The 14,756-nt window shown below is 35.3% G+C and overlaps 1 protein-coding gene across 1 annotated transcript in view; it reads left to right on the top strand.

Annotated features, from left to right (window-relative positions):
* Positions 1–14,756, top strand: part of LOC115209054 (MAM and LDL-receptor class A domain-containing protein 2-like) — a 217,824-nt gene that overhangs the window by 9,337 nt on the left and 193,731 nt on the right. Inside the window, exons 2-7 of the mRNA XM_029777126.2 lie at positions 5,191–5,320; positions 5,630–5,787; positions 6,725–6,877; positions 10,353–10,593; positions 11,295–11,389; positions 14,065–14,187. Of these exons, the coding sequence (XP_029632986.1) occupies positions 5,191–5,320; positions 5,630–5,787; positions 6,725–6,877; positions 10,353–10,593; positions 11,295–11,389; positions 14,065–14,187 (900 nt within the window). The remainder of the gene's footprint in view (positions 1–5,190; positions 5,321–5,629; positions 5,788–6,724; positions 6,878–10,352; positions 10,594–11,294; positions 11,390–14,064; positions 14,188–14,756) is intronic.

Raw genomic sequence — 14,756 nt, 5'->3', positions numbered from 1 at the left:
ATGATTTGATGTATGAAACCTTTCCTAATCTTCATAATTACAACAATACAGATTACATAAGTGACAAAGCTATCATGACTCCAAAAAATATTCCTCTACATACCATTAATAGTAGGCTATTGAATAAACTTCCAGAAGTCTTCACTTATAACTCAGTTGATAGTGTTGTTGATGATCAGGATAGCGTCAACTGCCCCCATCGAATTCTTAAACTCACTAGAATTACCAGGTACAGCTTCTCATTGACTTCAGTTGAAAAAAGGAACTCCTATTATGCTATTACACATTATATCTCAACCAAAATTATGCAATGGTACACGATTAATTGTGCACAAACTTCATTGGTCCAAACATTCTATTTGTTTGAAGTAAAGGCTTATGTACCCCAAAATAATAGAAAAACCATTATTCATAAAGAAATATTCATTCTTAATGCAACATGAATACTTCAATAACTTCATTTACCATTACTATCATTACATTCAAGAATGAGTAAATTACCTATTTCAATGAACTGTATTATAAGATTGTCTTTACTGTATTGATAAATAAAATAACACATACATCTCACTTATTATTATCGTGTAATAAACAAACAGAACTTCACGTATAAAAGTTATCTTTTTTCTACTTTATTACATGTTTTTCTCTTACAAACATATTATATCATTGCCATTACTGTATAGATAAATAAAATAACACATACAAATCACTTATTACTGTCATATCATAAGTAAACACAAGTTCATGTATGATATTGATCTTTCTTCTACTTCAATTATTACATGGTTTTCTCTTATGAAATACACACATATGGGAGGAATAAATTATACATCTGATAATTCTTTCAATGTGGCTCCTGATAAACAGTACAAGTAATTACCCAATCAACGATGGGTTTTACTCTTAGTATATATATATATATGACTGAGAATGAGTGTCTGTCTGTATGTTTCCCTAAAACTTGAGAACTACACAATACTTTGTATTTTGTATTTTATGTGTAGATGTATATATATAGATGTATATGTAATATGTACACGTATATATACACATTTATACATGCACTAGCACTATGACTCGGCAACGACGGGTCATAATGCTAGTATATATATATGTATATATATATATATATATATATATATATATATATATATATATATCATCATCATCATCATCACCATCATCATCATCGTTTAACGTCCGCTTTCCATGCTAGCATGGGTTGGACGATTTGACTGAGGACTAGTGAACCAGATGGCTGCACCAGACTCCAATCTGATCTGGCAGAGTTCCTACAGCTGGATGCCCTTCCTAACACCAACCACTCTGAGAGTGTAGTGGGTGCTTTTACATGCCACCGGCACGGAAGCCAGTTAGCTGCTCTGGCAACGATCATGCTCGGATGGTGCTCTTAGCGCTCGACTAGCACAGATGCCAGTCATCGAATTCGATTTCACTTGCCTCAACAGGTCTTCGCAAGCAGTTTAGTGTCCAATGAAGGAAAGGTGCACATAAGTGGGCTGGTTACACCCCTGGCAGAGGCCACGAGATTATGGTCTCACTTGGCTTGCCAGGTCTTCTCAAGCACAACATATTTCCATAGGTCTCGGTCACTAGTCATTGCCTCGGTGAGGCCTAATACTCGAAGGTCGTGCCTCACCACTTCATCCTAGGTCTTCTTGGGTCTACCTCTTCTACAGGTTCCCTCAACCACTAGGGTGTGGCATTTTTTCACACAGCTATTCTCATCCATTCTCACCACATCACCATACCAGTGCAGTCGTCTCTCTTGCACACCACATCTAATGCTTCTTAGATCCAACTTTTCTCTCAAGGTACTTACACTCTGTCGAGTATGCACACTGACATTACACATCCATCGGAGCATACTGGCTTCATTCCTTTTGAGCTTACACATGTCCTCAGCAGACACGGCCCAAGTTTCACTGCCATGTAGCATGGCTGTTCGTACACACGCGTCATACAGTCTACCTTTTACTCTGAGCGAGAGGCCCTTTGTCACCAACAGAGGTAAGAGCTCTCTGCACTTTGCCCAGGCTATTCTTATTCAAGCAGCTACACTTTCAGTGCACCCTCCCTCGTTACTGACTTCGTCACCTAGGTAATTGAAGCTATCAACTACTTCTAGTTTTTCTCCCTGGAATGTGATGGAAGATCTTCTCTGCACATTTTCATTGTTTACTGCTCCTGAGCATCTGCCACATACAAAAACTAGCTTCCCAGTTTGCTTTCCTTTGATGTTGCTGCACCTCTTATGTGTCTATAGCTTACACTGGGTACATCTTATAGAGTTTCTACCTACGCCTTTTTTTACAGATTGAGCAGGGCCATCTACCTGAAGAGATTTGTGGTTTGCCTACCTTCCTTTTTAGTAGGAGTTTGGTTTTAGCTAGGTTGACTCTAAGGCCCTTCAGTTCTAATCCATGTTTCTACACCTGAAACTTCTACTCTAATTCTGAAAGTGACTCAGCAATTAGAGCAAGGTCGTCAGCATAGAGGAGCTCCCAGGGCCATCCTGTCTTGAATTCCTCTGGAGGACTATGATAAATAGGAGAGGGCTGAGGACTGAACCTTGGTGGACCCCTACCGCTACTTGGAATTCTTCACTGTACTCATTGCCAACCCTTACTGACAGTATCCCTGTACATGGCTTGCACAGCTCTCACTAACCATCCATCTATCCCTAGTTTCCTCATTGACTACCAGATAAGGGATGGGGGGAGCCTGTCAAAGGCTTTCTCCATTTCAACAAAAGCCAGGTACAGAGGTTTATCTTATATACTCTTTTACTCTTTTATTTTTTTCAGTCATTTGACTGTGACCCTGCTGGAGCACCGCCTTTTTAGTCGAGCACATCGACCCCCGGGACTTATTCTTTGTAAGCCCAGTACTTATTCTATCGGTTCCTTTTGCTGAACCGCTAAGTGACGGGGACGTAAACACACCAGCATCGGTTGTCAAGCAATGCTAGGGGGACAAACACAGACACACAAACACACACACATACATATACATATATATACATATATATGACAGGCTTCTTTCATTTTCGTCTACCAAATCCACTCACAAGGCATTGGTCGGCCCGGGGCTATAGCAGAAGACACTTGCCCAAGATGCCATGCAGTGGGACTGAACCCGGAACCATGCGGTTGGTTAGCAAGCTACTTACCACACAGCCACTCCTGCGCCTATATATATATATATATATATATATATATATATATATATATAACCTTTATGCTAAAAATAGATCCTCTATGATCTTACCAAAAAAAATGTTCTCAAGAAAAATTTAGCAAAACAACCAAAACCTAATCGAGCAAGACAACAGAAAAAGCAATAAAAATATGGATTATTTGCATACATGTTTCGCTATTAACATATTACGTAATTTTACTTACATAAATGTCCGTAGATCATCAGTGCGACCGTCTAGATGAATATAATTTGCAGGACTGCAAATTTATATTTACACACACACGCACACACGCACACACACACACACACACACACACACACACACACACACACGCACGCACACACACACACACACATAATAATAATAATAATAATAATAATAATAATAATAATAATAACATATATATATATACATATATATATATATATATATATATATATATATATATATATATATATATATATTCAAATATAATAATGAAAAGAATAACTAGGTAAATTCAAATATAATAATGGATAAAATCATTAAAAACTTTATCAGTAGACATATATATATATATATATACATATACATAAGCATTCAATTCAGAATGGAATATAGACATCAACAACTTCCTTTCCTTGACATCCTCATTAAGAAATTTAACAACAAAATAGAAACAGGTATAAACTATAAGCCCACAGACCCCAAACAATATCTACCATTCAACTCATGCCATCCCAGACACACTAGAATGAATATCCCTTTCAACCTAGCAAAAAGGATTTGTACTAAAGTTTCTAATACAAGCACCAGGGACACATGACTACACGAACTAAAGGATACACTCATCACCAGGAACTATCCACCATTACCAATTGACATATGCTTTCAATGTACCTTAACATCCACAAACTCAGACATCACAAATTAAAGAAGGATTTACAACCAAAAGCCCTGCAATATATCTCCACACACAATCCTCTTAACAATGAAGCCTTCAACACCATCCTCCAAAATATTCCCCTACTAAAAACGGACCACAAAATGAATTTAATTCTCCAAATGAACACCATCAAAAAATGCAAAAGACAGCCCAAATCTATGAAAAGTCTCCTAACACAAACCTGAATATGCTCAACAACAACACTGAAGCCGACAATAAAAAAATGTAGAAGACCTAACTGTGGTATATGCGTCAATCTAATTGAGAAGTGGAGGCGCAATGGCCCAGTGGTTAGGGCAGCGGACTCGCGGTCGTAGGATCGCGGTTTCGATTCCCAGACCGGGTGTTGTGAGTGTTTATTGAGCAAAAACACCTAAAGCTCCACGAGACTCTGGCAGGGATGGTGGTGATTCCTGCTGTACTCTTTCACCACAACTTTCTCTCACTCTTACTTCCTGTTCTTGTTGTACCTGTATTTCAAAGGGCCAGCCTTGTCACTCTTTGTGTCATGCTGAATATCCCCGAGAACTACGTTAAGGGTACACGTGTCTGTGGAGTGCTCAGCCACTTACACGTTAATTTCACGAGCAGGCTGTTCCGTTGATCGGATCAACCGGAACCCTCGTCATCGTAACCGATAGAGTGCTTCCAATCTAATTGAGAGATCAGAGTTCTCTTTCAAACAGGGTCAAGGTTTCACAGTGAAAAGCAACTTCACATGTGCTTCGGAGAACCTTATATATTAACCTGCTAAAGTAATTTTAGTATTTTTTACCTTGTCTTATTTTCCTTATATATATGTGTGTGTGTGCGTGTGTGTACATATATATATATAATTTGTTTCAGGATTTGAAAATGCAGCTGAATATAAAAACATGTAGTTGCTCTAAAATTTTGTTATAGCTTTATTTACATACCAAACTAGTTTTAACAATTAATGTTCATGCTTATCAATGGTACAAATTCTCCTATATAATATAATATAATATAATATAATATAATATATATACATGTGTGTTATTCTTTTTTTCTTTTAAAGTTAATGGAGATATCGCCATAGAAAATGATGGTTTAGTTAAAGTCTATACCAATGATCAATGGACAGCTATATGCGTATCAGGAGACTTTACAGTTCAATCTCAAGTGCTGTGTCGGAGTTTCGGTCAGCAGTAAGTAATACAATATTTCTTCACTCTTAGAATAAAATAATAGATACAGGAGTTGGACAAAATAATGGAAACACCTTAAAATTTCAAACAAATTTATTTTGATACAGGGTAGGACCACCTTTGTCGGTAATTACAGCGTGAACTTGCTATTTGTTATGTGTGTGTGTTTGTGCGTGTGTGTGTACTCACACATACCAATGCTTGGTAATGCATCATCGTGGAAACTACAGCAAAGGAATGCATTATAATATTACACTGACATGTAGAGAAAACTGAATGAAATATTCTCTTTTTGTATTTTATTTTCAGATTTTCCTTTTATTATTCAAGTAGTGCATATTTACCAGGCACATTCAGAAATTTAGCATGCAGAGGTGATGAAAACTCACTATCAGCTTGCACTGATTTTTATTTTTCTTCTTATGGCTGTTCATATAGCAAGCTTCATGTTCAATGCCAGAATAACTGTGAGTACAAATATTTATTTCACTAAGATATCAATGTGTGTTATCTATCAAATAATCCTTATATTCTTTGCAAATCACAGGAAACTATGTGGTTGATTCCCCTTGGGAGTAAGCAGGGTACTGTCCTATTACATTTAGCGTTTATTACTTGAGTAATTGAATTAGACACAGTAAGCCAACATACTCAATGATGTTTATACTTAAAGTTGTTAGACCTATTTCCAATAACTGTTTTCTGTTATAAAACATAATCAGGTTGAAGGGAGGCAGTTGTGGTTTTCGCAGGCCTACACAGTCTGATGAGATTGATTTGGCCAATTCTCACCCTGAAATCAGTATGTCAGTAATGTTGGTGGAAAGAAAGCAGGGAGTGTGAATGCTTGTAACAAAATGAGCTGCACTGAAGGGACCCAAGAACTATATAGTGTATTAAACTGATCTCTTTTAACCATGGCACAGTACTGAGAGGATTTGTTAGATGTATACTACTGAAAAACCAGTGTATTACTATTTTTGGAAATGTCTGGTTGTTAGCATTAAGGCCAAAATCAAATACCTACAAGCATGAAAATTTCACTATCTCTATTATCAATAACATTTATCACCTTATTGATATGTTAATACAAGTTGAAGATGGAAATAATAATATATTATGTAACTAAGGAAAATTTGTATTTATCAGTTGCTAGTTATGTGTTTAGATAATATTAATTATTGTTACTGTTTTTATCTTCTAATAATTCCTATGAAATTAACAAACAATTTATTATCTTATCAGTATATGCTGGATTTTAGTACCAGTATAATATAGTTGCTAATTTCTTTGACCACCTCCTTCAATTAACTAACAAAACCATTTACTAGATGAATTAGATAATTTCATGTATTTGTTCATAAAATTCATTGAAACTACATTATTTTCAATTTCATGTTCCAGCAACTAAAGCATTTTGCCCATTTGACAATGACATTTGTGGAATGATTATTGAAGGTACAAATTATAAATGGATACGTGTTTCTCCTCAAGCATCCTCAGGACTGTCAGCACAATCAGTACCCAAAAGTGATCACACGACTGAAAGTTATAAAGGTAATTAATCTCAGTTTCTTTGATATTTCTTTTAATAAAATTTCTTTGATAAAACAATCATAGAGTAAGAAAAAAAATCTGTGTTTTGTGCTGTTGTTCTGCTTTTCTTGGAGTTTTTGACCCCAAATTTTAATTAGTATTCTTTCCAATGATCTTTGAGGATTGAACCTGGAATCTTTATTTTACCACTTAAGTCCATTGCTCTTAATACTGTTCTTCTGCTCTGAAGGTTACTTCTGTTATTATGTTAAATACTTAAGAATTAGGTTTAATAAATACAGACATATTGAATATAGTTTTACCTACTCTGTCTGAAAAAAAAAAAGATGGATTGGTCATGGCTACAAATGCCTTTGACCATAGATGTATTAGATCAGACTTGATCTGAGACTAAACAATGAAAGAATGACTCATTAAAAAGGATGGCAAATAGCAAAACTATTTTGTTTTGTGCAAAATCAAAACAAATGCTAAAGTAAACTTTTCTCCTTTGTATAATTATTTTGTATGAAGAGCTCTACTGTAGCTTTTCTAGAACCCCCTTGTAATAGTAGGAGAAAGAGGAGAAGGAGAAGGAGGAGGAGGGGAAATACTAGAACTCTTGATATCCCATTTCTGTTACTGATTAATAATTAAATTTTAAAGTTATTTAACATTAGATTATTAGTTTATATTTCTGAAACCCAGTCATTTTTCACCATCTTTACATGTAGGAAACAATTGGAATTAAAGTCATATGAAGTTTGCTGATAATATTATATGTGCAAGCTTTGGACACAAAAGAGGTGCAGCAATATCATAGGGAGGTTAACTGAGAGAGTTGTCTTTGTGTGTGGTATATGTGTGTGGTATAACAGACTTCCTCAAATACTCGGGGGATCCTTAGAAGTAGTAGATAGCTTTCATTACCTTGGTGACCAAGTTAGCATTGGAGGAAGAAGCTCTGAAAGCATAGTTGCTAGAATAAGAATAAGCTGGGCAAAATTCAGAGAGCTACTAACTTTGTTGGTAACAAAGAGACTCTCCTTTGGAGAATGAAAGACAATATTTATAGTCATGCCTTCTTATTCGGATGCCAAATCAGAGGTACACTTGCGTCAGAAATTAATTAGCACTTCTCAAATTTCTACATTAAATAGGTTAAATTAATTAACCTATGAGCTGTTCAAAACGTCTTACGCGATGAGAAAACTTAGTATGGTGATTTCGGTCCTTGCGAGGCGCTACCTATATCTATTAAACAAAGGGAGATTTGTCTGCATCCGCACTCCAAGTTGTTGTTGCACTGCTATGTCAACATCATAAGGCTGTAGACTCTCAAACTGCTCTGCAAACAAAGTTACGTCATCGTTCTGCGCAACAGTGAACTCGCAACAAAGCAATAGTTCGAGATATGGCCACTAGGTGACAGCACATACCTTGAGTGAAGAGCAAATCAAGGGTGCTAATTAATTTCTGACGGTAGTGTAGATCAAACTTTCTGTAACCCTTGAAAGCCCTTGGATTTTTGGAGTGATATACAAGTACAGGCTTTAATTTTATACAACCAGCTGCATTTCCTACCAAAAGGTATGTCAGATGATTCTTTGGAAGCTTTAAATCCTGGTGTTGATTTTCCCTCTTGAGAAATATAGGTTGTAGTAGTATATGAACATCCAAAGAAGTGCAGTTTCATAATTATATACTTGCTCTGGTGTGTAGCTCACTTCAGTAGTCATTTTTGTCAACTGCTTGGAATAATTAGTAGCAACCTCTATATTGGTGCATGCAGTTTCATGTGCTTCTTAAACCTTTCAAACCAGCCTTTACTAACCAAAAAGGGATTTGCAGTTTGGGGGTTGTTTTGTGTGCATATGTGAGAGTATTACCAGATTACACCAATTTTGATCCTTGATCCGTATACTCAAGCTTCATTCCAAACATCATACCATTGTAAGCATTATATTAGATCTATGAAAAAATAAAGTCTGGACTTCTTGACAACTTAACGACCTGACTTAGTAAGCTTCTTGACTACTTGTAATTTTCTCTCTGTGGTCACATATTGTTCTCACTTTAGACATTTAGAGATTTAGTGTTTAGGTAATATAACTTAGTTTTTCTCCTGCATCAAGTGTTTTTAAAACATCAAGTTTAATATCAAATGTAATCCATTTACAGTTTTTCCTTATACTACTGTGCAAGTTCTACTTGATAGTTTCTTTCCAGGTAAATCCAACAGCAGCAGCAATTAATTTTCCGCAATAAACATATAGTAAAAAATTGGCCCAGTAAAGATCTGTTTTGTCAGAGGGGAAAATTGTCTTATTCCCGTCGTCGTCGTCATCGTGATGATGATGATGATGATGATGATGATGATGTCTTCTTATTCCTATGGATGTAAAGAATGAAAATGAGATAAAAAAAAGTGAATGGCTGAGTGAAAGTACTATATGATTTACAATCAGCTGAAGCGTCCCCAGATTTTACATGCAATTTGTACTTCTGACTTAAGAATTAAACACACACACACACACACACGCATATGTTAGCCTACATGCTGATATCTGTTGTGACCAGTTGGATTTAAATGTTGATGGATTGATAGTGGTGATGATGTAAGTGGTATTTGTTTAGATGTTAAGTGACCGCGAGCTGGTATTGTTGGTGGTGTGGGGATCATATTGTTCCAGCTAATTTTTTTGTTGTGTCTGCTTACTCTCAAGTCAATCTTCATAGACCTAAACTCAAAGACATTTCATTCAATTTTTAAAATACATTATACAACACATTTATATGCTTGTCTTCTTCATACCATATTACTGTTGCTGTTGATGATTGTGTTGGCGTTAATGACAGAAACACACATGCATGCATACAAACGTACACATTCATATATATATATATATTCACGCACATATATATATATGTGTGTGTGTGTGTGTATACATACATACATGCATACATACATACATACATACATACATACATACGTAAATTATATAAATACATAGATACATACAAACATACATGCAAACATAAATAAATACATACATAATACATACATACATACATACATACATACATACATACATACATACATACATACATACATGCTCACTTTATGATTATGTACATTATAAATATATGTGAATATGTGTGTAATGTGATGACAGTTTTTCAAATCCCATTAGCAAATACTTTGATCTTCACTAAAATGCAAGTACCCATTGAAATGAGATGAAAGTGCAGTTTAAAATGGAAAATAGCTTAAAAATATGCAATCTAAGCTTATGAAAGAGCAAAATTACAGATTATATCCTAAAATTAATGGTCATACATTACAATTTTTGGAAGTGCAAAATCCTGTAACCTGAGGTAGCTGTAATGTAGAGGATGCCTGTATTAATCTCTGCCACATTATATTATCAAAAAGCAAACCTTTTTATTATATTATTTTTACATGTTATTGAATGCTGTATATTTGCTTTTTCAGGAAAATATATGCTTGCTTCTGCAACTGGTTTCCCTGGACAAAAAACAACTTTGAGAACAAAACCCTTCAGTGGAAATCTCGGCAGTGTCAGTTTCTACCTTCACATGTCTGGAAGAAACATGGGAAGCCTAAATATCTCTGTTCGAACTAATAATTCTAGCAAAAAATCTATTGGATCTATATCAGGCAATCAAGGCACTGGATGGAAACATCAATGTCTTCCCGTGAATGAGGGATATGGGTAAGAAGATTTTGCTTTCAATAACTTTTACTGGTTCATGATTGATTTTTCTGGCAATGTTGATGCCAAAGTTTGCACAGCTTATTTGCTTTGACAGACCAACAGAAGCCACATAATAATGATGCAACTTCATACCTCTCACCTTGTATACAATAAAAAATATAACACACTTCTAATCTCCCATGAAATAATGATTTAACTGTTCACCTCTGATCTCATTTATAACGATGATACAATAATACACCCCTTACCTGTCATCACAATTTAGATGGCTGTCCTTAGAAATGAACAAGTACCTCCATTGGGCTGAATTTGTAATGGATTTCACAAAACCATTGCCCATATTGTGAACGAATGCCTCTGACTTGCCCCAAACTAATACAAGTTGAGATGACACAATGAGGTAGTAAAAGTGCTACACTGGAAACTGTGTGAAAAGTTGGGGGTAAAAAGAGGCAAGACATGGTATGAACATGAACCACAGAGAGTGGCTGGGTCAGAGGCTTGAAATATCCTGTGGATTCTTTTTGGAAGAATCACTGAAGGCTAAATTTCAGTCTTGTTTTTCATTTTGTTAACTCTAAGAAACCAGCATGTTTGTAAACATGATCAATTTATCATTAGCCAAATTTGACTTTAAAATCTTTATAAGTAAAAAACAATATGTGATATATTTTTCTTTTTATTTATTTATGTTAAAGGAATCATGAAATCATATTTGAAGCTATCCAAGGAAATGGTTTTGACAGTGATATTGCCCTTGATGATGTCACCTTATCAGAAAATAGCTGTTCAAGTAAGGGCAAAATATACCATAACATATTATAACATATCAGCAATTAGCTTTAGTAATTATGTTTAGGTGAGCATGTATGCTTACATGCATATCTGCTGCCTGTGTGTGAAAGAGAGGGAAGGAGTGTGTGTGTAAAATGTGTGTGTGTGTGTGTACATGTACACAAGTTTACTCCATTCCAATTAGATTTATATTTTTGATGTCAACATTCACCTTACTCAGTAACAGTATAAGAAGAATAATGAAATGAAATGAAAGCTTGAACAATGTTCTCATCAACTTCCTCTCTCTATGTTTTCAAATATAAAATTTCATAGATTATTTTACTGACATATATTGTATCCTACACACTGGTTTGTAAGTGTTTGGAAATTATGGCTTGTTTCAAGATATCTTTCCTGAGATTGCTGGATCGATGCCAGACATACGTACACCATACAGTATTCTATACAAGCCAATGAGAGAGCCACTATGTGGTCACTGGACTAACTACAAACAGCAACCAAATCTCTTTCAAATCACATTCTCCTGTCTAGAGAAAAAATGGTCATACTGGATAATGTGGTGCTATGTATTCCTAAATAATATGAGATGGTCATAGTTGGAATGTTTTTGGTCATAGATCTGCTTGATTCAGGCTGGCTTGGGGACTAAACAACAACAGCACCATAGAGTAAGATGCATATATGAAATGTTGCATGCACTACACATCTGCATGTTCTGTATCAAAGCTTGAAACTGGGAAATTTAGTGTTGTCAATGCAAGAACAGAAATCATTTACTTAAATAAACAAATTTAGTCAATATGTATTACAATTGAATATACCAAACATTCAGTAATTTGCTCTGATTATTGTTGCATGAATCAGAGTTATATTACCTCTTCACTGGTAATTAGTTCTTGTCTTGATATATGCATATGAGAAATAACATGTGTGAATAACACAAGACAAAAATATTTTACTCAGAGTTTTGCTTTGGTTAAAGGTGTATTTGTGGTCCTCTGAAAATATGCAGTGATAACTCCAGTACGAAATGAACAAAGTGTTTGATAGACTCAAACAGCTGTGAAATTCAGGATTTGTATTATTTCATTTAGAGATAAACTCAAAGTGTTTCCCAGCACTATATACAACTCTATACAGCATAAATAAAAACAACCAGCAGTGAAATACAAGTCCATTTAACAGGCTATTGTGCTCAGTTTCGTTAAAGTACTGTGTCATCCCATAAATAATGTTTTTTTTCAATTGCATTAACTAAATGTTGGGGGGGAATGGGATAAACTACCTGCGTCAGCTTGCTATAAAAGCCGGTAGTAATTTTACCTTGTGTTTATTCTTAGTGCAAGTTTTGAAGGACATGGTTTGATTTTAAAAGTTTTATTCTAAAGCTATAATGGAAGTGGCAAAGGAGCATATTTGGCATATTTTGCTTTATGACTTTAATAAAACAACAATGCAATGGAAAGTGTGAGGAATATTAATGCAGTATATGGGGATCAGACAATAACCATAAGCCAGTGTCAATGGTGGTTTCAGAAATTACAGCCTAGAAGATGAATCTCATCCTGGAAGATCCGTGGAGCTCAATGAGGATATCTTGGAAACCCCGGTGGAACAAAATCCCATCATAACTGTTGAGGAATTCACAGAAAAGCTTGGATTTGATCAGTCAACCATTCATCGACACCTGTGTGCCATCGGAAAAGTCAGCAAATTGGGTCAATGGGTTTCTCTCAAACTTTCAAGTCTAATCACTCACAGAGAGTGAATATGTGTTCTTTTTTGTTGTCACGTTTCACAAATGAACCTTTTTTTGGAACGAATAGTTACTGGTGATGAGAAATGGGTTCTCTATAAAAATGTCAAGCACTTAAGACAGTGGGTAGGGAAAGGAGAAGCACTGGTACCCCAGGCTAAAGATGGTCTTCACCCACGTAAGGTGTTGTTATTTGTTTGGTGGGATATGAAAGGTTTAGTCTACTTTGAACTTCTAAACCCAAACCAAATAATTAGAAAGGAGATCTACTTCAAGCAGCTTGAATGGCTTAAGTCAGTGCTAGAAAAGAAAAAAACAACTATCTTTGGTTTCAAGATGAAAAATGTTCTTCTGTCAGCATGATGCTCAGCCACACACAGCAAGGATGACATTCCAAAGGCTGGAGCAATTCAAATGGGAAACCATGTCCTACTCACCATATCCACCAGACATTGCGCCATCTGCTTATCATTTATTCCACAGTCTTCAAAATCATTTGGACGGAAAAAAATATGAATTTTGTAGACGAAGTCAGAACAGTACTGGCGGAGTATTTTTCCTCATGGACAAGTGAATTTTGGAAGAGGGGCCTTGTAATTTTATCAGAGAGATGGAAGAACATTACAGAAAATGAAGAAGTATATTTTAGATTAAAAAAGCACTTTGTTAATCTTAATTTTGAAAAATAAAAGAAGTATAAAAAAAAACACATTATTTATGGGATGACCTAATATATCACTGGAAACTGGATGAATTAACTGATTTTACAATTCTTTGGCTATATTTGTTTAAGAAAGGAACTTTTTTGGTAAAAAACTGTGAAAAAATGTGCATTAGAATATGAGTTGTTGATTTGTTTGAACTCTTACTTGGAAATAATTAAATTTCTTTAATCAATCATTTTTCATTAACAGGTCACTGGAATGTTAGCTGTGATTTTGCGAGTGGCACTTGTGGTTATAATATTCAAAATAAGGAATATGTAAGCAGTGGTTGGAGACTTCTCATTACTGGAAAGTACAATTATTCTACTTCCGGTAATTACTTTTGTTCTCTTTATTATTATTTCAAGTAAAATGATTTCAAATATTGACATTTCAAATAATATCAAAAATGATAGGGCATTTTAACTGCAAGTAACCTTTAGTCTCACCTAGCAGTACAACATTGTATGTATATAAGTTGTAAGTATTAAGCTGACATTCGTTGACACTGCATCGAAGAAACCAAAGAACAGAAGGTCAAAGGAAAAAGAAAAAAAACCCACTCAACACCAGAGCTGAAGACACCTCCAAAAGGAGGGGCCCTGCCATCTTGAAAACAGTAGAGGAGTAGGGGCCAAATCCAGATGTGGTTTCTTCTGATGATGACCTTAGTCACTGGACCCTATAAAGGAGCTGCTGAACTAGCAAATCACAAAACATGGTTGGAATTCCTCAGCACAGCACACATGTATGTCTTAGTCAAAACCCATCAGTTGAGTGAGTGGGGCATATTTGTTAAATGTGTGATGAGTATCTGCTGAAAATAAACATTATAATGAATTGGTACACATACCTGACAAGCATAATCACATGAGAGCTTCTCTACAAATGCAGTATTTATT

Source organism: Octopus sinensis, linkage group LG3 (genome assembly GCF_006345805.1).
Source record: "Octopus sinensis linkage group LG3, ASM634580v1, whole genome shotgun sequence".
NCBI lineage: Eukaryota > Metazoa > Mollusca > Cephalopoda > Octopoda > Octopodidae > Octopus > Octopus sinensis.
This window is presented reverse-complemented; position numbering and strand designations above follow the sequence as displayed.